General features: G+C 41.1%; 1 protein-coding gene across 2 annotated transcripts in view; it reads right to left on the bottom strand.

The window, feature by feature from the left end:
• Positions 1–18,954: 18,954 nt before the first annotated feature.
• LOC144261010 (carbonic anhydrase 3-like) overlaps positions 18,955–24,166 on the bottom strand; it is a 35,383-nt gene continuing 30,171 nt past the window's right edge. Inside the window, exons 7-8 of one of the 2 annotated variants that reach the window (XM_077810063.1) lie at positions 22,970–23,068; positions 18,955–19,071 (exon numbers count right to left, since the gene is read on the bottom strand). In XM_077810063.1, the coding sequence (XP_077666189.1) occupies positions 18,970–19,071; positions 22,970–23,068 (201 nt within the window). In that variant the 3' untranslated portion in view covers positions 18,955–18,969. Of the gene's footprint in view, positions 19,072–22,969; positions 23,069–23,490; positions 23,559–24,166 lie in introns of those variants that run through there. The other variant, XM_077810065.1, reaches the window with a different exon arrangement.

Here is a 24,166-nt window from a genome sequence, read left to right on the forward strand (position 1 = left end):
AACTGAAGGAAAAGGTGCTGCAATCAGGGCATTTATTTCTGGAGAGAAACATTTAATCCTCTCAGGCTCAGAGTTTTCCAGAGGTGCCAACATTTGAAAGCAATTACTGGGGATTTCGAGGGGGGATTTATAATAGTCTCAACCAATTTATTAGAAGGAAACAACTGTAACATTGAAGAAGGGAGGGGGGATGGGCCCTCCTGAGTAGGGACATTATTACTCCCTGTTATTTCATAGTGTGTTTCTATGATCACATCCCGAGAATGGTGGACTGTGTGGCTTCCCCTGAAGTGGGTCTACACTGCTTACATTTACAACGCCTCCTATGTCTAGGTACACGTTTGACAGTTAAAATTCGGTATATACTCGGGGTGAGTAAATTACCAGCCTAAAATAACAGCACAGGACTGGTAAACTAATCCAGTGAGCCTGTGAAAATAAACCTAAAGCAGTAGACAATAATACATGTCTTGGGTTTTTCTACATTGCCCAGCACCACAGTAGTTAATTGCTGGGCACGAAGGACCCAATCCTGCAAACCCTTACAGAAGTGAAGCAGTTTACTTCACATGAGCAGTCCCATTGTACCCGAAGGCGGTGAAACTACTTGTGTGTGTAAAGTAACTATTTTCATATGGGTTTGCAAAACAGGGCCCAAGAGGAACATTTTTAATGTCCTGTTGGTTTGGTCAGTTTTGCATCAGAAGGGCACTGCTATCCTATTTTCATCATCAAACAAGTTATAGACCAACATGCAATGAAGAGTGTTAGTTTTGTTCTTAGGCTGATTTAGCAGTATGGGGCCAAATTCATTAATAACTCTAGTGGTTCTCAGACTTTTGTATTGGTGACCCCTTTCACACAGCAAGCCTCTGAGTGCGACCCCCTTATAAATTAAAACACTTTTTTATATTTAGCCCTATCATAAATGCTGGAGGTGAAGCAGGGTTTGGGGTGGAGGCTGACAGCTTGCAACCTCCCTCCCCCCACGTAATAACCTTGCGACCCCCTGTGGGGTCGCAACACCCAGTTTGAGAACCCCAGAGTTACTCAGTTATAACAATATTACATTATTCCACCGTGGAATAACAACAACACAAGAATGAAATGATTTACAGTATATTGAACCTAATAAAATTTGTCCCATGAAGTCTTTCTGTGTAAAAGGGGATGAGTGTATGCATATTACTGTTACTAACAGCAAAATGAACCAGCTAGGAAATTGCTTGGAAGAAATAAAGACATTTCTTAGGCTTCTTGGAGGATTATCAGAAAATACTTGAAAGATTATTACTGATTAACAAAGTATGCATGTTCTTTCACACTTGTCTGATTCCATTTAAGTAGAAGTAGAGACCCCCAAAGCAGAAATGGGAAAGCAAAGCGGTAATTTGGAAGTGGCTGTAATGTATGTTATGTACACTACAAATGGAAATTTGGAGGGCAGAAATCCACTGGGAAATCCCACACTTCTTCATTATAGCCCTTTTAATTTTTTTAGAAATCACTTTTTGTGATCTAGTATTTTTTCTCTCCATTAATATTGACACTCTCTCAAACAAACATACATATTTAGACGTGGACACCAGATATACAGACACACACAAACAAACGTGCACCAACCATTCAAAAAAACCCAGAAAGGCATTCACTTTATGTTGTGGGCTTGCTGCACAAGCCAGGACTAGGATGTCTAGATATTTCATATGGCTGCTTTCATTACTCAGAGTTGAAAAAGATACTGGCTCCTGATCCTGCCATCTTTTCACATGAAAGCTTCCATTGATTTCAAAGGGAGTTCCACATCCAGAACAAGTACCAGCTCAGGCACTATAATGTTGGGCATGGCAGGCAGGCTTCCTCAAGGATCTGCTTGGCAGTCCTACCAGGGCAAATGAAATGAGTCAGTCAGTAGCAGTACCAGGGGACTAGGATTTATTATTTCCTTTATCATCTGGTTCTGCAATTTATCAGATGGTTATTGCTACCTTATATCATGTATGTGCACACACACACACACAGGATCCACATTCCTTACAAATTTCAGAGTAGCAGCCGTGTTAGTTTGTATCCGCAAAAAGAAAAGGAGTACTTGTGGCACCTTAGAGACTAACAAATTTATTTGAGCATAAGCTTTCGTGAGCTACAGCTCACTTCATCGGATGCATGTAGTGGAAAATACAGTGGGGAGATTTTATATACAGAGAGAACATGAATCAATGGGTGTTACCAAACACACTGTAACAAGAGTGATCAGGTAAGGTGAGCTATTACCAGCAGGAGAGTGGGGAATGGTGGGGGGGAACCTTTTGTAGTGATAATCAAGGTGGGCCATTTCCAGCAGTTGACAAGAAAGCGTGAGGAACAGTGGGGGGTTGGGGGAATAAACATGGGGAAATAGTTTTACTTTGTGTAATGACACATCCACTCCCAGTCTTTATTCAAGCCTAAGTTAATTGTATCCAGTTTGCAAATTAATTCCAATTCAGCAGTCTCTTTGGAGTCTGTTTTTGAAGTTTTTTTGTTGAAGAATTGCCACTTTTAGGTCTGTAATCAAGTGACCAAAGAGATTGAAGTGTTCTCCGACTGGTTTTTGAATGTTATAATTCTTGATGTGTGATTTGTGTCCCTTTATTTTTTTACGTAGAGACTGTCCAGTTTGGCCAATGTACATGGCAGAGGGGCATTGCTGGCACAAGATGGCATATATCACATTGGTAGAGGTGCAGGTGAACGAGCCTCTGATAGTGTGGCTGATGTGATTAGGCCCTATGATGGTGTCCTCTGAATAGATATGTGGACACAGTTGGCAACGGGCTTTGTTGCAAGGATAGGTTCCTGGGTTAGTGTTTTTGCTGTGTGGTGTGTGGTTGCTGGTGAGTATTTGCTTCAGGTTGGGGGGCTGTCTGTAAGCAAGGACTGGCCTGTCTCCCAAGATCTGTGAGAGTGATGGGTCGTCCTTCAGGATAGGTTGTAGATCCTTGATGATGCGTTGGACAGGTTTTAGTTGGGGGCTAAAGGTGATGGCTAGTGGCTTTCTGTTTTTTTCTTTGTTGGGCCTGTCCTGTAGTAGGTAACTTCTGGTTACTCTTCTGGCTTTGTCAATCTGTTTCTTCACTTCAGCAGGTGGGTATTGTAGTTGTAAGAATTCTTGATAGAGATCGTGTAGGTGTTTGTCTCTGTCTGAGGGGTTGGAGCAAATGCGGTTGTATCGTAGAGTTTGGCTGTAGACAATGGATCATGTGGTGTGGTTTGGATGAAAGCTGGAGGCATGTAGGTAAGCATAGCGGTCATTAGGTTTCCGGTATAGGATGGTGTTTATGTGACCATTGCTTATTAGCACTGTAGCGTCCAGGAAGTGGATCTCTAGTGTGGACTGGACCAGGCTAAAGTTGATGTTGGGATGGAAATTGTTGAAATCATGGTGGAATTCCTCAAGGGCTTCTTTTCCATGGGTCCAGATGATGAAGATGTCATCAATGTAGCGCAAGTAGAGTAGGGGCATTAGGGGACGAGAGCTGAGGAAGCATTGTTCTAAATCAGCCATAAAAATGTTGGCATACTGTGGGGCCATGCAAGTACCCATAGCAGTGCCGCTGATTTGAAGGTATACATTGTCCCCAAATGTGAAATAGTTATGGGCGAGGACAAAGTCACAAAGTTCAGCCACCAGGTTTGCAGTGACATTATCTGGGATACTGTTCCTGACGGCTTGTAGTCCATTTTTGTGTGGAATGTTGGTGTAGAGGGCTTCTACATCCATAGTGGCCAGGATGGTGTTTTCAGGAAGGTCACCGATGGATTGTAGTTTCCTCAGGAAGTCATTGGTGTCTCTAAGATAGCGGGGAGTGCTGGTAGCGTAGGGCCTGAGGAGGGAGTCTACATTGCCAGACAATCCTGCTGTCAGAGTGCCAATGGCTGAGATGATGGGGCGTCCAGGATTTTCAGGTTTATGGATCTTGGGTAGCCGATAGAGTACCCCTGGTAGGGATTCTAGGGGTGTGTCTGTCCGGATTTGTTCTTGTGCTTTTTCAGGGAGTTTCTTGAGAGTTTCTTGAGACCTTACAAAGTAAAGCATCAGAGTGCCTCTACATCATCTTGCACGATTGTGACCCCCCTCGTGTAGTGGCTACTCCAATCATGACTAGCCCACTGGCTCTGCTTTGAGGGGTCTGGGTGTGGGTTCTGTATCCCCAATTGACCTGTACTCCAGCTGCATAAAGCTTGAATTCTTAGGCTCTAGGTGGGTCCAGTGAATTTCACTCATCAGTAATTCTATTGACGTCAGTAGAGAGATGCACATGCATAAGGCCTACTTGCATCTGTAGAGTGTGCATTAGGTTCTCAGATACTATGCGGAATGGAGGCAATGTAAGTCAGTAGATTAGACAGGAAAGGAATGTAGCCATGTGATTACTCACAGCTCCTACCTTAATGTTTCCAGTAGAAATTGCAATAGGCTTTGGAATTAAAATAGCATCGGTGTGAGCAGATTTCTCCATTTTTGTCATTGCTGGCAAAAGTGTGCAAAAATTATAACATACATTTGTTCTTTTTAGTAGAACAGCCCCCAGCTATTGTAATGAAGGTTGTAGGTAAGTTATGTAACTAGATGTGTTTGTCTATGCATGTTTTTCCCTCCATTTCTTTGGATTATATTGGGCCTAAGGATTTTGTCAGTAAGTGTTGTTGAGTTTGATTGCATCAATACAAATACAAGCCTCATGAACCTCACATGGCTACAGTAGGAGCAAACTGTTCTCCCACAGCAGGTGAAATTCACTCCTGTGTCAAGAGCCAGCACAAGGCTTCTGCATCCCTTACTTCTCATTTAAGCCCTATTTTGAAGATGTATGGGCTGCATAGGCCTTGCTGCTGGTCCTCTGCACCGGGATGAATTTTACTTTGCATGTCTTTAGTTTCACAAGTGTCCAGTTCTTCAAAGCTTTATTTTTAAACTTCTGGATCCTTCTGTCACATCTGGGCATGAAATCTGAGGAAATACTCAGCTCCCTTTGGAGTTGGAGACAGACAGTGAGAAAATAGCTAGACTTTTTAAAAGGCCTGGGTTGTCAGCTTTCTGTCCAGTGGGGAATTTCCCTGACATAGGCTGTACGCCACTCCACCTTCTCCCCTACACCACATCATAAAGGAGAGGTTTGGGGCATTGCTAATGGCAGGAGTAATTATAGCCAGAATGGATCAATCCTGCTGGTATAATTTAGAGCAGCCATTAGGCAGCTCTAACTTGCTCCAGGGTTGGTCCCAGGATCAGAGGAGCAGTAAGGTGACACAGAGCACAGCTGGCCTGGACTATATTGCAAATCAGGCTTCTGCACTTGGGTCAGATCCACAAGTCTGCCTGGGGATCTGGTCCAGATTCAGAAGCTTGATCTGCACCATTATATTAATTATAGTGTCTTCATTTGTTGTACCTTTGTTCACCTGGGTTTGTGTTTGTCTCCTGTAAGGCACTGTTTGTACTCCCAGTGAAGTCAGTGGAAATTTTGAAATTGACTACAATGGGAGCTGGATGGGGGTCCTAGACTGAAAGTACTTCTGTAAACCACCAGGCATGATTATGGTACTACTGGAGTGTTCAACATTTATAATAAAGCAAAAGCAATTTGGGGAGTTCAGTTAGATATGCTTTCATTTATTGGGTGTATTTATAATGATTGCATCTGAGCCAGGCTGGTTCTGAGTGTATTTCCACCAATCCAATCTGATAACATCCAGTGTTTTTCCCTCTGCATTTAGTGTTTGCTCCTATCCCTATCAAAGTCAAGAGAATTTTTGCCATTGGTTTTAGTGCGAGCAGGCTTGAGACCTGGACTGTAAAAAGAACAACAAAAAACACGCAGTACTAGAGTACTTACAATCATTGACAAACTAAGTGAGGTGGGAAAGGAATAAGTATGGATCATTTCCATCCTGGCTGTGTTTTGGCTGTCTCTTGGATATTTTTAGGACAAAAATGAAGCAAAGTATTATTTAAGTAATCTATTATGTTAAAAATAAATTAATGACATCACCTGGACATTATGTACTGAACGCAATCAATAATAGTAACACTGTCTCTTTTCCTAGCTAAAATTGCAGGGGGAATTTAGGTAGGTAGAATATAATTATCTGAGCTGAAATTTGATTAGGAAAATAGGGTTAATGCCCATACTCTTATAAGAAACATTATAAGATCTTTAATGCCATAAATGATCTGGACCTAGGAGTTACATCCCAGCTGAAAACTGTCCCTTCCTAAGACATTGGTTCAGCCCTGGTTCAGAAGATAGAGAACCATTGTCTTCACCAACCAGTAACATTTCAAGAAGTGTCTAAATGTTCCTTTGAGGTTTGCAATCCAGCTATGAACCCCACCCATCCTTCTTAATTTAAGAGCTCTGAAATGATAACAGCACAGGTAAGAATAACAGCAAGACATACACAAAAATCCAAAGAAGGTTTGAATCTTATCCTTAAAAAATCACATGCTAGAATCAATTCATTCAACCAACATCATGCAAGAAACACAACAGCCAAAAAAGAGACCAATACATTTTTAAAAAGTGTTCAGAATAAAAAAAGTGGGGAAAATGGGGAGAGCTAATCTGAATGCTATGGTACAGAACAGCAGAATGGAAGTCTTAAAAAGACAACTTGACAAGTGAGAGCATATTCCTTATTATTAATCCTAATCAAGCAAATGGTTCTTCCACATGAGTAAATTTATGCAGGTGAATATTTCCATTGAGTTCAAAGAACAATTTATTCATGCCATCTGCTGTGCTTGGAGTAGATTAACTACATCACCTCCAGTTCAGTAAAACAAAGTTTATTCTTTTCCTTAGGGCCATTTACAACTAACAACACTTTGTTTTGCCACTAGCTAGCTATGATTGAGTTTCGCTAAAGAGACTGGAAGTACCAAAGTAGTAAGGTTGTTTATCCTTCCAGTTTATCAAAATGCACCTTGAGGTACATGTCCATGAATTACAAAATTCAATATGATCAGATATTGCTAATAAGAAGAATAGTGACAAACTCTGCTTTGTTTCCTGAATGCTTCAAATACAGGCATTGAGGGTGAAATTAAATATATAGGTTCAACATTATATGAGATATTAAATCCCAGAGGTGAGGCTTTAAGGGGAGGGAGTGCAGATAGAGAGGGTGCACAGGGGGGAGCTACACCCCTTATTTGTCATGTAGAGGCAATCTATAACAGCTTTGAATAGACTGGCATAGAAGAGACCACTGGGGTAGGTCAAGACCAGGAACATGAGTTCTAGAACGCAGAGCAGAGCCTCCAGGTTCAGAGGGGCTTGCAATGAGTACATGCTGACATAGTGCCATGGAGCCATTGCAGCTCCAGGACTTGCCCATAGGTCAGGAGTTGATTTCTATTCCCAACTACTCCTGTGGAGTTCCATGCATAAAACCTCATGCAGTGGAGGGGGTGAATTTCACTCTTAAGGAGCACTAATGATTGGGTGTGCAAACCTTGATGGTGTCACTTCATGAGACTATAAATCTTTAATTCACTGTTTGTTTCCCACCTAAGTTTCACTCTGAGTTGTGAGTTCAAAATCTCAAGGCAAAACTCAGTCCAAATGGCCAAGCTTCATTTGGCTTTGTATCAAGCCCATGGGAAACCAACCACACTTATCACATAATTTTCATTCAGACCACAATGCCTGATCTGAACCATAAACTTTGGGGAACCTTGGAGACAGATATGGGTCCAAGCTTTACAACTCGGTGCCACCAGACTTCAGCAGGCCACAGCCGAGGATGCCAAATTCAAGACAGACTGTGAGAAATAGGGAAGACTCATCCCAAACTGGTGATTATTCTATCATTAGATTATACCAAGCCAGTAACAAAAGTGAACTGTATCACCACACTGGTTAACAAGAAGTTAAGGCATTTCAGCCCTTGGTTCTCCACCCAGACACTGGGCTTTATGATGAGTGGTTACTGAAAACCAGTTTAATCAGTTATAGGGTCCTTCTAATCCCAAGGGACCAGCCACTTAACCAGGTCAATATATAAAACGGATCTTACCCAGTAATCATGCTGATACCAATCCTTTAGTAACCAAAAACTAAAGGTTTAATAATAAAAGAAAAGAAGAAGAGATTTATAAATGGTTAATAGATCATGGACATCCAAGTGATTGTAAAGTCCTTATATTAGGTTTGAAGCAGTGATGGAATAAACTACTAGCTTGCAAAAGTCTCTCTGGAATTACCCAAAGAGATTGGGGGCCATCAGTCCTTGTTCAGAGCTTCCTTGTTAGAAATCCAGCCCAGAGAAATGAAGCAGAAAATGAAGCAAAAACAGAAATGTCTCAAGTGCCTTTTTATATCCTCTGCCATGTGCATGGAATGTTACTGTCTAAGACAAAGCCCACAGCCCAGGTGCATGGAAAATTAGTGGCCCAAGGTGGAGTCTAGGGTCCCATGAGCATATCACATGTCCTTACATGGTTTGCTGACTCACAGAGGCAGTCTATGCCCATATTCTTTCTGAGGTGTCCACAGGAAAGGTTTATTGAGTGTGATGAATTTCTTCAATGCCCCATTGTGAGCTGAATGTCCTCAATAGGCCATCAGTACACAGCTCTCTGCCCCTAATGTAAATTCTATTGTGGGGGCGGGTGTTAGGACTAAAACACGTGTTAACACAATAGAATTTACATACCAGTACATAGCCAATATTCATAACTTCAGATACAAAGATGATACATGCATGTAAACAGACTAATCATACTTAGCAATTCATAACTTTTCTATTGATACCGTACATGATATGCTTTGTACAAGATTTGTTGCAATTATGTAACAGTGGTAATATCAATGATATAAATGGTCATATTCAATCATACAGCAGCACACTCAGGCTTATCTATAAATCAGTCCAGGTTCACATGAAAGGGTTGTGAACTTTTTACTAAACCTGGGCTGGGTTTTGAGTCTGTAAGGAGGCCCAAACTCAGGTGATTTTTAGCAACGTTGTATAAAGCTCTACTCACATCTCTACATAGATTGGCAAAAGAATTGCAGTCTCCACTCATGCAAACTGTTCTTCATTTCATGTCCCCCCAGGCAAGTAATCTAAGCTGCCTTCTCACAGAACCCCTATTGATTAGTCTGTTTAGCCTCCTGCCTAGTAGTATAATTATTATAGGAATTGTGAGGTCTATTTTCTCATATCTGCTGTTAGATTGCTACTGCGTGACAGCTTCCTCATTCCCAACAAATCCTTGAAGAGACTGAATTATTGGACTAGTCACCTCAGCTTTTCAAGAAAAATAATAGAGGCACAGGCCATAACAATAAAGTGATCGTCAGTCACTTTTTAGGGACTAATCTGCCACTGTCACTGTCTCTGTCTCTCTCCTATTTTTGCTGTTTGCTATCTCTCATTCCTAGGCAACATTGTATCTTTATTATTTGCCTAGTGTCAGCATTGTGTTTGGTGCATTATACACAGAACAGAAGACAAGGTGCCTGCCCCAAAGAGAATACAATCCATATAAGGGGATGGAAGGCAACAATAATCAGCGTGCTTGGATGGTGGAGTTAAGCATGTCAGGGTTACTTTCCTGTTTTTGTTTAGATTCCCCACCACCACCTTTGCCTCCTCCCCACCGGTCACTTTTTAATTTGCCAAGTGAATTTAATTTTCCATGTTACACTGTTGGTTTCCCTTTTTGTGCTGCATTCAGCCTGGACAGTGAAAATAGGCTCATCCGTGTCACTTTCTCAGTCTCCTGCTGAGCAGGATGTTTCAGTTTCAGTATTTGCACGGACGTGTTGGTTAAAAAATAAATTGAGTCGACCGACGTTTTTAAAAGGAAGCTTGTCTACTGATGTTTGATTTGGTTAACACTTTATATTTACATAGCCAAAGTTTTAAACCTAAATTTGTGATGCCTCTTTAAAGTAATTGCACAAAAGACTCAGAACACAAACACTTTCAAATAGTTTAGCTCCACAATTGCTATCCAGTCCACAAACTTTTTCCTCACTATCTGGATTCTAAGAAAACTATAGGACCAGATCTTTAGGTCTGGCCAAATACTTAGTGGAGACCCTGACAGATGGAGACAAAGATGATTTATGCCACTTTTGTGATTCCCTAACCTTGGGGGCAGCTGATTTCTTGTTCAACTCCTGACATAAATTAGAGCAGTCTCGGGGTTGCTCTAACCTATGCCATCTGCAATGGCTCCCTAGGGGCCATTCTGTCAGCCCAGGATTTCTGGAGCAAAAGTTGCTCCAGCAACTCCCATTTGTGCCTTAATATATCTCCAGAATGTCCTCTACACTGGGAGGCTGCTGGTGGGGTAGCAGGAGACAAGGTTTAGAGCTATCAGTGTCAGCTTTCTGCCTTGCCTATGCCAGTTTTTCCAATACTTTTGAAAGCTGAGTCCCCTTTGAGGAAAATTAAACCAATTAAATGCTGCCTCCTTTACAGTCTCATCAGGTGATATTAAAGGCCTACTGCTCCACTCCACTCCTCTCTACCCCAGTCCTTCACATCCTCTTCCACTGCAGAAAACTGCTGCAGATCTTCATAATATATGTTCTACTTGCTCAAATGGTTTGATGAACACTGAAACAACTAAACATCAACATTATTAAAATAGCATCATTGGTACCTAAGTCAATATCACACATTTAAATGAATGGGATAGTTCGCTATTGTTTCAGGCTCTCTGCAAACTCAGGCAGACATCACACAGCATTTGTTATACTTTTTCTATGTTTTCAAGGTTTTCTTTACAACAATAACAGATAAAGACTTACTTTTAAAAAATGAAAGCTTGAACTCTGAAGAACAAGTGAGAAATCTATCTGTGACCCTCCCACCATGGGGGTATTCCCCACTGTTTGGAAAACACAATCCTATGCAATATGACCAGAGTGGGGCTGAGGATTTGGCACTTCATAGATAGTGCTAGAGCTGGGTTGATCTGATTTGATCTAATTGAATCTAATCTAAATCTAAGTCTGAATCTAAAGATAACCTGATCTAATCTGTATACTTCTAATACATCCATCACTGTAGTATCTAGATACCAGATTTTGGCATTCCCCCAATATCACCCAGAGCTTTTTTGATCCAGATTTTTGGTTCAGACACATCTATTATTTTCATCTATTATGTGGTGTTCTATGACATTTCTCACATGTGGAGCTCAAAGAATGGCTATTTAGTAAGTATTAATAGCCCTCAATCCTCTTAAGGATTCTGAAAGGATTACTATTATCTCAGGATTTATAAATGTAACTGATCTGAGAACACAGATCATTGCAAGAAGTCCTGCAAAATGGAGAAATAGCTGTACATTATGCACCAAATTGTTTGCAATGCCAGATAACAAACGTAGCTAAATCATGTACAGCTGCCACCCATTCTGGATCAGAGCATTCAGAAAATTACTTTGTTCTTTAAGTTCTTAACTTTCTTCTATAATGGACAGTTCAGGATACAAGCTGCTTCCCACAGCAGATCTTGAGACCTGCACTGCTTATGTGAATGGAACTCATATTGAATTCAGAATGTCAGATAACTGCGGTCCTCTGTGGAGATTGAGTCACTATAATATTAGTACGCGACTTAAACAGGTGGGTTCACTACAGTCTTTTCACCTCAGCTTCCTTCTGTACCTCTCCCTGTTACTTTCTTTCCTCCTGCCCTGTCTCCCTTCTCTTTCCATTTAGCTTACCCCCACCTAAGTAGACCAACCAACCCAACAATAAATAAATAAACTATTACAGCAGTAACATTATGTTTGCCACCAGGACTTTGTTCATGCTGCTTATATGTTCTGCGCTTTCCCCCATCCTCAGTCTGTTTTGTCTATTAAGACTAAACTCTTCTGGGTAGGGACTGTCTGCTACCCTATGTTTTTACCATAACTAGCACACATTGTTAGTTGACCTTTAGGCACTACCATAATAAACATCATTATTGTTAGTAATTATTATTATTAATAATAACAAGAATAGCATCAACAAGGAAATGTAACTGACACTGTTCTTGGAAATAAGTTGTATGTCATCCAGGGCTCACTGTACAATTCCAAGACTTACTTCCGAACTACTTCTTTCTAGGTTACTACTGAAATCCCAAGCTGCTCTAGCTAGAGATTATATTCACTTTGGTTCAACAATGAACACATTACCAGTGTTTAACAAATAAAAATAAATAATAATTAATCTACAACATGTTGAGTTCATAAGTTTAATATTATGCAAGAGAAAAGATGCATTAAGATTGTCGCATTCCAAGACCTGAATAGTGCTGTATACATTTTAAATCAAGATCTAAAACTGTAAAGTTGTAGATCTAAATTTAAAATGAGATTCAAGACTAAAACTTTGAACTTTCTGTTAGATCACCATGTAACTTTAATTATTTCTCTGTGCTTTTTACTAACAAACTCTTTGAGAAATGGTCTTCTCTGCTTACCTTAGCAAAAGCTTCTCTTAAAGTATCATCTGTCTCCACTTTTAGGACAACATCAGGTAGCATCTTCTTTAATCCCCTTTATACCACAGGACTATAGCTGTGTCTTGGCAGGAGCTAAAGCAGTGAGATCAGTTAGCTCAGTAATGAGATATTTTCCCCAACCCCTCTAGGGCACTGGTTAAAAATCTAGCTCAGACGAGTAGAGACTGAAATATGTTATCATTTGATGAGTTGATCTTAGTCCTGTTCTTAGTGATCACATGTTCACCTAAGCACAACTGGCATCTTAGCTAGCAGGAGAGCCAATCACTGAACTGTGCATGGAGCCTAATTTACCACCTCAGCATTGTGCTTGGTCAAGACTGAGACAGCAGACTGCAGGGACACTTGCCTCATCACTGCCTAGGTGCTAGACCTGTTCTAAATACAGCATTTGACTGGTTCTGTGATAGCATTATGGCATCCAGGGTACAATCCAGACCAGTGAGTGGCTGTGTCACCCCTTGCCAAGCAATCTGGGGAGTCTCACAGTGCTTTGCTGCTGTAACGCCCAACCTGGGCTCCTCACAAGCAGCCAAACAGCATGCAGGTCACACCCGGAGTATCTGTGTATACTTACAGCCCTGGTCCTGCAGCTCTGACCCCAGCTGCCTGTCACCAAACACTTGCCACGTTCTGGCTTCCACCAGCCTCGGTTACTGGTGGTTACAGTTACACCAGTTACAGCCTCGCTGACCCCAACACACTCCGAGTCCTGGATTCTCCCCGCCCCCGAGAATGTGTGTTCTTCATTGTCCAGCCCTCTCCTGGGCAGCCCAGATAAATCAAGTCTGTTGCCCCTCTAAGGGGATCAATATACAACAGGCTGCTACTTTAAATGGAATTACCCAAAAAATTTACAACACTGGGTTAGTTTTAATTAAATAATAAAACAAGTTGATTTAACTACAAGGAGATATGTTTTAAGTGAGTACAAATATAAGACACTAAAGTCAGAAATGGTTACAAGAGAGATAAGGATAAAAAGCTTTCTAAATTTAACAAAGTGGACTTGGTTCAAGGTGAAGTCATTTACCACAGGTTCCCAGTATCATTGCTGACCAAGTTTTAGGACAGGATCTGTTCTCAAAGTCAATAGGCTTTCTTTTGTCTTCTTAGGTGGAAAAGAGAGAGATGGATAGGGGGAGATAACTTGGGATGTTTTTGCCCCTCACTTTTATAGTTCAGTTCCCCTTTGAAATGCATTTTACTAGGGTCACTATTAGCGAAAGTTCATTCAAAAAGTAAACAAGGTGACATGGTGTCTGGGGGTGAAAGAGGATGCACGTTTTCTTCTCACCTCTGTTTGCTGAAATGTAGGTTTTCCTTGTCACCTGTCCTCTCCATCTGAGAACTCTGTTTACAATTTATATGTAAATTGAAGTAAACACACATTGCTTTGTTTAGAACCTGTTTGACCAATCCTACCTAATCGGGCTCTTTGGGTTTGAACATGTGCTATCAGCATCATTGAGAAGGAACTCGTAACTTTATATAATGTTGCTACACACATTTCATCATATTACTAATCAGTGAGTTATTAGTTTCAAATGCTACCTCACAAGGCATATTTTCTACAAAGATTATTACAATGGTGTGTAGGGTGTGAATACAGGGGTGCATTATCTCACAAACATCAATCCTACATAAATACTAAATTGTCTTTTATCTAAGCTTCAGCATTATATGAAGAAGAGTTTATATTGCACAAGTAGAACATGATTTCACTAACCTAATTAAGGAGGGATCAACAGTCCTTAATGAAAGCAAACACAAGAAGACAAAGTATCTTTTACTGTTAATCCTTTTATAAATAAACTTTATTGGGTGTGTAGGATTTGGCTCTGTAACAAACGAAACATTGGTTATAATACTTCTAATAGCAGAGACAGATTTAACATCTGAGGTTGGAACATCACGGTGTTGACAGAGTATCTATCTGTCAACACTTTTTTTATATTACTATTTGTATAGAGGTGGTATTATTTCTATTCCGTTGGACTCAACTAGGTCAGTTAGATATAATCATTAACAAAATAGGTACAGATGATTAAGGTAGCAACATTCACACATTAGATTTTACATCTTATTTCTAGCTCCAAACTATAATCCTGTTCATTTCTGAGTGACCAGCACTTTCTAGGATTTATCCTACTAACCATAAACTAGCTTCAAATTCTCTCACAGTTCCTAATCACATGCTCTCCCAAATCATGTCTCTCTCTGTAGGTCTCCTGCTCCTATGCTTTGGATACCCGAAGTCAAGTCTTTCTGAAGCCCAGTTTCCTCAAAGTAACAAAGACTTTCCTGCAGCCTGTTGGTTTCTGTCTAGGTCTCATTGTCATTTCCAGGTCCATCAGTTTATCAGCCCAGGCTTTCTGGATTTCATGCCCTATGTTCTCTCTTCGCACTACAATCTAGCAGACATAGCTCTTCCTGCAAGGAATCAAGTCACTTCTCTGAATTCTCCCTGAAGGCAATTATTGTCTTCCTCCCTTAGGAAATACCCCCACCCCAAGGAGTGGATAATACCTACAGCCCCTTTGTCTCAATATTCAGAGGGGTAGCTGTGTTTATCTGGATCTGTAAAAGTGGCAAAGAGTCCTGTGGCACCTTACAGACTAACAGATGTATTGGAGCATGAGCTTTCGTGGGTGAATACCCACTTCATCAGATGCATCTGACAAAGTGGGTGTTCACCCACGAAAGCTTATGCTCCAATACATCTGTTAGTCTGTAAGGTGCCACAGGACTCTGCCACTTTGTCTCAATATTCTCCCTCTAATCACAAACTTTTTCTATTTAAGATTTCTCAGATGCCCTGTCCTAGGATCTGATAAACCCCTGATTAACATCAGCTTGTGCTTTTTTCTTTTAACACTCTTGGCTTTGCTTCTCATCATAACTTCCCAGCTGTTTTACATCGTCATTAACAGAAGCGTTTTTGAAGCTGGGAAGGGATTTTTAAAATGTAAAGGGAGAAATGAGGCACAAACACCTGCTGGCTTCTAAACTCCCTCCTTTAAAGTGAGATGCTCTTTCAATAAGGCAGGAAAAGCAAATAAATTCACTCTTCCCAAGAGCCAATCATGCTTTCAATTCCATTATGCCCAAGTTTAGACATCCCCAGTCAGGTAAACAAACCCTTTAAAATTATAGTTTTTAAAGACTGCACCTTATTCTTTTCTCCTTTATGTCAGTGTAAATCAGGAGTAACTGACAAAATCAGTGAACTTATACTGGTGTAAAACTAGTGTAAGGAAGATGGACTCAAACCCAATGGAAACACTCTGGTGTAAATCCAGTGTAAGTGAGAGCTGTGGTGGATTAAAACTAAATGGGCCTTGGATCTAATTCAGTCAGTTGTCTCCTCAGCAAACCAAAGAACTCCATCCCCCTTCTTAAAATGCTCCTGGCACTCCTGACTCATTGCTCTGACAATGCTACCGCCTGCTTCCCTCTCTGATGTACACTGACCCCACCATTTATCCTTGGACCTAATCATCATGGTCCATGTGCCTCTTCCCAGGTCAGGGCCTGAATCCACGGCTTAATCCACTACTAGGGAGAGCACAATCAAATCAATTGTGTTGCTCTAAATTAAACTGGGTCACCCTGGATTTACAATGTTCTGATCAGAATCTGGCCCAAAGAAGTGACTGGTATAAATCAGTGGAGGGTTTGGCTCCTGCTTAGACAAGGACAGGAAAAATCAACGTTAGAGGACGATCACCCCATCATAGTGAAGCAGAAAGAATGTATGCATGGTGGGGAGGGTAAAAGAGAGTGGGGCTGCAAAACTGATCAAATAAATCATCATATTATACAAAAATATACATTAAATACAATGAAGGAGAATATGTACACAGCCCCCACCCTGAAGTTTTACAGCCATGCAGCAGTATTTTTCTCATGACATGAAAACAACAGCCACTCAAACAACCTTAGGCTGCAATATAACCTTCTCTCAGATTCTTTCTGCCTGAGAGACACTATTGAGTGAAACAAGCAGTGGAACATTTTCCCACTGGCTGCACTGAGGTAACACGAGGACAAGCTCTCTGATTATTTTGAATATTAGTGAAGCGGTTCCCAGTGAGCAACTGTGGGGTGAATATACTTCTCACCTCGTTAGCAGGGACTTCCTTCAGTTTAGACCAAATTTAGGTTAATCCATTACGTGCAAATTGGGTGTTGATTCACTTTTATTACTGAGAGCTGATAAACTGAGTCAGGACACCAAGGTTATAGTAAATATTGTTTGTCTTAAAGAAGTGATTCCTACACCATTTCAGGCTTCATCTTGATTCCTTATGCCACATTTGGGCCTAAGCAGGTTCAGAGGAATGCAGGTTATTATGACACAGGTGGACCCAATTCCTTTGCATTTTTTAAAGCATCAAAATACAGCAAAATGTACTGTGTACCATATAGCCACCAAGCTGTGGAAGCTCAGCATAGCTCGGTGTGCAAAGCCCTTCTATAGACCACTGAATGGTTATTTTTATTTGGCTTTTCAGCCTTTGCAGCAGAAAATATACTGGCCTCGTACAGTTATGGGTTAACTCTTTCTGTTGACCAGGGTTGAGACATCAAAGTTAAATCTCCAGCTGCCCCACATCCCTCATCTCACAGAATTTCATTGTTCAGTTCTACCAATGCAATTTAGATTTTCGTTTCTCTAAACTATGGAGCTGATTCCAACTTCACTTACAGAAGTTTTATGGCTCCTGGGTGACATCCTGGCCCCACGTAATGAGGTTAGTGACAAAACTCCCATTAACTTCAGTGGGTCCAGGATTTCACCTTCTGATGTCAGTGGAATCATTCCTGATTTACACTGGGGTAACTGATATCAAACTCAGGAGCTATGAGTTTTGTTCAGCATTATGCACATCTGACAGGATGATACTGTTTGGGTAATATAATAAATAATAAAAACACCAAACAAACTGTAGAATATACAATATATTTCTACATGAAACTTCCACATTTCCTATTTGCAAGCATCATTGCTAAGAATAACAGTGTATCTTAAATTTAAATGCATTATAGTAACCAACATGTGCTACTATGCAGATTATGGAAGGAAAATACTATAGTCAATGTCAAATTAACTATTTGATTTTCTAAAGTCAGGTCCTCACCGCCCTTTTGTGGATTCCAATGCAATGTCTATCCTGCCTTTTTAAGATGGAAACCCAATGACAGGCTGAAATAAAATATCACTGCTGTTAAACAAGGAGTTCTGTCTGCCGCCAGGATAATGTAGTGACTGATCCTGCATCACTTACGTCAATGAGAGTTTGCCTATAGAGTTCAGTGAAGGCAGGTTCAGTGCATTAGCTCTTGTTCTTGTACTTTTGCTGCCATCTACAGGCCAATCTGGGAAAACATCACGGGTGGGGACACAGTTTTATAATTTCTCTCTCTCCCCCTGTGCAACCACTTTGGCACCAGCCATCAGACTTTGGGCTCTATCCTATTTGATTCTATTACATACGTGTTTTGCATATATATTAAACTGCACAGCTGAACAACACTGAAAAGGGTGCTCTTTTAAAACTTGTTCTAAGTCAAACAATTCTCACATGTACAGGTATAGAATCGAGTGTTGTTGTAGCTGCGGTGGTCTCAGGATATTAGAGAGACAAGGTTTGTGAGGTAATATCTTTTATTGGACCAACTTCTGCTGGTGAGAGAGACAAGCTTTCGAGCTTACACAGAGCTCGTCTTCAGGTCTGGGAAACGTACTGAGAGTGTCACAGCTAAATACAAGGTGGAACAGATTGTTTAATATCAGTAGTTAACACATATTTCAAGGGAAAGCCAAACAAGATTTGGTGAAAGGGCATTTGTAGATTTGAAGCCACACTTTTTGATGCATGGGGCAAGTTGCCAGTTTTGACTGGAGATAGGAGCCACCTTTTGAGGGAGATGGGGAAATGGGCTAAACTGAGGGGGTGGGGACAGGCTGAACTGAGGGGGGCTTGCTGCAATGGGATGAACTGATGGGGGTTCAGGGACAAGCTGAACTGGGTCGGGTGGGGGGGCTTTGAACTGGAAGGCAGCAAAATGACCTTACCCAAAAAATGTGGGAGTGAGCAACACAAATTGCCGCTGACACTCACCGGGGATGGGCAGGGGGAGTTCAAAAATCAAAAGACAAGCCAACCCTCACCCCCAATATAATCTTTTAAAACAATTCTTGTGATTTTGGGGGGTCTGACTCATAGTTTTTGAGTTGGCAGTACCACAAAACGCACAGAGAGACTTGATTTGTGATGGCAAATGATTCATGTTTGGGACCAGATCCATGACTACAACGGTATTGGAGGTCTCATCTCTGTTCTGCCATCATCTTGCAATTGAGGGGAGGATGGGAGGAACAGACACTGCACTCAACCTCACGGTAAAGAACAAGGAAGATTCCCTCTTTTACTGACTTTAATAAGGAAAGAAGTGATCTGGTCCTGGGACATTAAACTTGGAAACATGCATACTCTGTATGCATAGTACACATTTCATAACCTTCGTAAGCATTACTTCCTGAAAGAAAAGAATGATATGTATCACATTTAATAATACATTTAAAATATACTATTAAGGTGGTCGTACAAGCTACTAGGAAATTCAGAGTTAAAGAACTGGGCTTTTTCCCCCCCAATATCACGAATGAAGTAAGAACAGACTCATGTTATTCTTAAAATACTTTCTTGTGTCCCACCCAACATTGTTAAATGCTTGCTTTTATATTGAATCGTTCACATACACAGATGTATTCTGGGCTAATAATGTGACAAAATATCCTGCATTAATCTATTACCTCTCCAGATGTGTGTGTAAGGACAGAAAAATGAATTTTGCATTAGCACTGAAGAGGGAAGTTCCAGACCCATTGGCTCCTATTGGGGAATTATTTGGAACTGGCCCAGCTGGCTTTTCTCCAGGCTTACAGGAATCAATTATGTGACTTTACTTTTGCCTCCTTATAATTTATTACCTGATATTTTTTAGACCTCAACAGGACTCGTTGTGACTGACTGAATATCTATTCTATGTCTTCAGGGAAAAGAAGCTACTAATGCCATTCTTAAACAGTCAGGCTTGTGGGCTGTGACGTGTGGAGGTGAAGCAGAGGCTAAAAGTTAAATTCAGAGTGACCCAACAGCTCATCTAGTTCGATCATGCGTTTCGTTGTAGGAAACTAGAGTTCATGTGCAATTTAGAGTGAAATGTCATCATTAGACATGAGCCAGATCAGTTCAGAAAATTTCAAGCAGAATACTTCTGAATATATGGGTTTTGGCAGGATCAAGGATGGTATATGATCAAACGAGAAGTAAATGCTATTAGGAATGAGGATTTTCTTGAAGCAGAGACACACAAGTGACATCATAGTGGGGGAAAGTGCCAATTAGCAGTTGCTGTGATGAAATACCATATTTCACAGATGACAGGTTTCAGAGTAACAGCCGTGTTAGTCTGTATTTGCAAAAAGAAAAGGAGTACTTGTGGCACCTTAGAGACTAACCAATTTATTTGAGCATAAGCTTTCGTGAGGTACAGCTCACTTCATCAGATGCATATTGTGGAAAGTACAGAAGACGTTTTTATACACACAAACCATGAAAAAATGGGTGATTATCACTACAGAAGGTTTTCTCTCCCCCCACCCCACTCTCCTGCTGGTAATAGCTTATGTAAAGTGATCACTCTCCTTACAATGTGTATGATAATCAAGGTGGGCCTTACCAGCACAAATCCAGGTTTTCTCCTCCCCCCAACACTCCCCCCACCCCAAAAAAACACTCTCCTGTTGGTAATAATTTATCTAATTGACAGAGCCAGAAGAGTTCCCAGAAGTCACCTACTACAGGACAGGCCTAACAAAGAAAATAACAGAACGCCACTAGCCGTCACCTTCAGACCCCAACTAAAACCCCTTCAACGTATTATCAAGGATCTACAACCTATCCTGAAGGATGACCCAACACTCTCACAAATCTTGGGAGACAGGCCAGTCCTTGCCTACAGACAGCCCCCCAACCTGAAGCAAATACTCACCAACAACCACATACCACACAACAGAACCACTAACCCAGGAACCTATCCTTGAACAAAGCCCATTGCCAACTGTGCCCACATATCTATTCAGGGGACACCATCACAGGGCCTAATCACATCAGCCACACTATCAGAGGCTCATTCACCTGCACATCTACCAATGTGATATATGCCATCATGTGCCAGCAATGCCCCTCTGCCATGTACATTGGTCAAACTGGACAGTCTCTACGTAAAAGAATAAATGGACACAAATCAGATGTCAAGAATTATAACATTCATAAACCAGTCGGAGAACACTTCAATCTCTCTGGTCACGCGATTACAGACATGAAAGTTCCGATATTACAACAGAAAAACTTCAAATCCAGACTCCAGCGAGAGACTGCTGAATTGGAATTCATTTGCAAATTGGATAGAATTAACTTAGGCTTGAATAGAGACTGGGAGTGGCTAAGTCATTATGCAAGGTAACCTATTTCCCCTTGTTTTTTCCTACCCCTCCCCCTTCCTCAGACGTTCTTGTTAAACCCTGGATTTGTGCTGGAAATGGCCCACCTTGATTATCATACACATTGTAAGGAGAGTCATCACTTTAGATAAGCTATTACGAACAGGAGAGTGGGTTTGTGTGTGTGTTGGGGGGGTGGGGTGGGGTGGGGAGAAAACCTGCATTTGTGCTGGAAATGGCCCACCTTGATTATCATACACATTGTAAGGAGAGTGATCACTTTAGATAAGCTATTACCAACAGGAGAGTGTTTTTTTTGGGGAAAGGGTGTTGGGGGAGGGGGAGAAAACCTGGATTTGTGCTGGTCATGGCCCAGCTTGATTATCATACACATTGTAAGGAGAGTGATCACTTTACATAAGCCATTACCAGCAGGAGAGTGGGGTGAGGGGAGAGAAAACCTTTTGTAGTGATAATCACCCATTTTTTCATGGTTTGTGTGTATAAAAACGTCTTCTGTACTTTCCACAGTATGCATCCGATGAAGCGAGCTGTAGCTCACGAAAGCTTAGGTTCAAATAAATTGGTTAGTCTCTAAGGTGCCATAAGTACTCCTTTTCATTTTAGAGATGCTATTTCCTTGGAGTCACACACACACACAAAACATGCCAGTACCTTGCAGTACAAACAGCCAGGGTTAGGTACTACAATCTTATCCATCCCTAATGTATACAGAGATGTATTAGGAGGACATTGACAAGTATTTTTGTCTGTTGCGTTTTCCTGTCACCCAAAATTAGAAATAAAACCCCAAACACCATTTCTTACAAAAGAGCTTTCATTCGTGTTGGTTCGCGTAATGCAGAAATGCTATTACTTCAAGTGCAGTCATACAATACTCTTTTATTGCTTTTGCTACCACAAGTCCAACAGAGATACCTGCAAGCAAATCTCACCAACATCAGGCTCAATTGCATAGATATACGAGAGCAGAATTTGGCCTTCAGATATGTAAGGACAATGGTACAGTAGAAAAAATGGGGACTAAGTAACTCTTAGGATGCTAAAGGGTTTTCTACAGAATCTATTCACTTTCATCCACTGATAAGACCTACAAATGCAGGAAATTAAAGAAAATCCTGGGATTTCTTGAAATTCATTTCATTTCAGTTGCTTTAACATTAAAATGAATGTTGACATTCTAACAAGAATAAGTCCGTTGTTACAATAATTAAAGTAGGAACTCTCTCCTCCCCCACATTTAATAACCTGAATTTGACAACTTGATTTCAGTTTTCAACATAAAATTGTACAATATTAATCTCTCAGTTCATTAAAATCTTAACTTGCTTAATTATCAATGGAAATTTAATGAGTCTTTGTACTCTCCGTATTTCTATATGAATACAAAGTAGAAAACTCTGTTCTCAGTTACACCTGGTATTCCCTACTGGATTGCTAGTACAATTGACAGCAGAATTTGACACATGTCGCCCATTTTAAATTCAAATGACTCTGTTTCTGTTAATTGGAAACCTCTTTGGTCTGGAAAAAGGCAAGCGCTGAAGACCATAAGGTTAATGGAGAAATGCCTTTTCTAGCCATTAGTAACTATTCCATTTTTCTTCCTTAGAAATAGCATATAAATGCTACTATTAAAGTCAACACAGTTGTTATTGAGATCCAAACACAGATTCCACATTTTCATGTTAAGATTCGAATTTGCCTCGAGTAATTTTTGACATCTCAAAATTAGAGTAGGGGACCCATCACATTTCATTATGCAGAGTTTTGGACTGTGAAATGCAGCGCTGCATCCAGAGGAAGAGCAGGAGAGGGCACAAAGCTAACTAGGCTTTGGGATGCAGGCATTGCCTCACGCAAAGACACCCAGTTTCAGCATAGATTTTATTGGAACGAGGCTCTCACCATCCTGAAATGCCGAGGCTGAGGAGGGCGCCAGTTATCCACCAGGGGGCGAGCAGGTTCCGTCTCAGCATTGATGGAAAGGCTACGGAGCTTTGCCATCTGCAAAGAAGCAAAATAACAATGTCAATATGGAATTCACTTGGGGCAAATCCAGGTCTAGACCAACCACTGTGGCTGGGTCAAGCATTGGGGGTTGGAGAGGAATCTTCCTACAAAGTCACAGGAGCCACTGCATGGAGTCTACTGCAGCCTAATAGCTGAAATAGACTCTGGGGATCCTTACATAGTAGACCTGTGTAACAGTGGATTCTCCATCTCTGCCTGGCTTCTTCTCTGGCCTACTCATGACCTGTCCCCACAAACCCTCAACCTAGGGAGCTCTGTCATGTGCAAGTGGTAGCAGCCGTTGCCTGCCTCTTGCACTGTGGAACTTCAATAAAATTTCTTTGCTGTGACATTACTTTCCATGATCAAGGAGGCAAGGGAAAGAGTATATAGGGTGACATGAGCCATGATGATACCTTGTCTTCAGAATAGTTAGCTTATATCTTCAAAGAGCAATGAAAAGTGCATCAACTGTATTATGAATCTGAAACACAATAACAAATCCATCATGAACTTGAAGGCTCGCTGTATATTGCATTCACAGTTTCATAGAGTTTAAGGCCAGAAGAGAGCACTAGATCATCTTGTCTCACCTCCTGTACACACAGGCCATTAAATTTTACCCAGATCCCACTATAAAAACCCAAAGACTCTAGTTAGACTAAAGCATTTCAGTCTTCTAGACACTAAACTGTGTGCCACCAGCAGACAACAGGAGAGATCAAGATGTCACCAGTGCTACTGCAATGGCAAGGAGTTGATTAGGCGAAATAGGCACAGATGATCCCTTCAGGAAAATCATATTCTGTGCTTCAAAAGAAGGCAAACTCTTCCCCCCATTCCCCAAAGTCCCTGCCAATCTGATCTGGGGGGAAATTCTTTCCCAGCCACAAATGTGGTGTTCAGTATGACCCTGGGCATGTGAGCTAGGCACACCAGCCAGACATCTAGAGAAAGGACTCCATGTACCATCTCAGATCACTGGTCCACCATGTTTACAGCTTCAATAAGCTGAATAATTTCAGCTCCTTAAGCCTCACAACATAAGGCTTTTTTTCCAGCCCCAGGATCAATCAGAATGTAAGAACAGCT

Source organism: Eretmochelys imbricata, chromosome 2 (genome assembly GCF_965152235.1).
Source record: "Eretmochelys imbricata isolate rEreImb1 chromosome 2, rEreImb1.hap1, whole genome shotgun sequence".
Taxonomy (NCBI): Eukaryota; Metazoa; Chordata; order Testudines; family Cheloniidae; genus Eretmochelys; species Eretmochelys imbricata.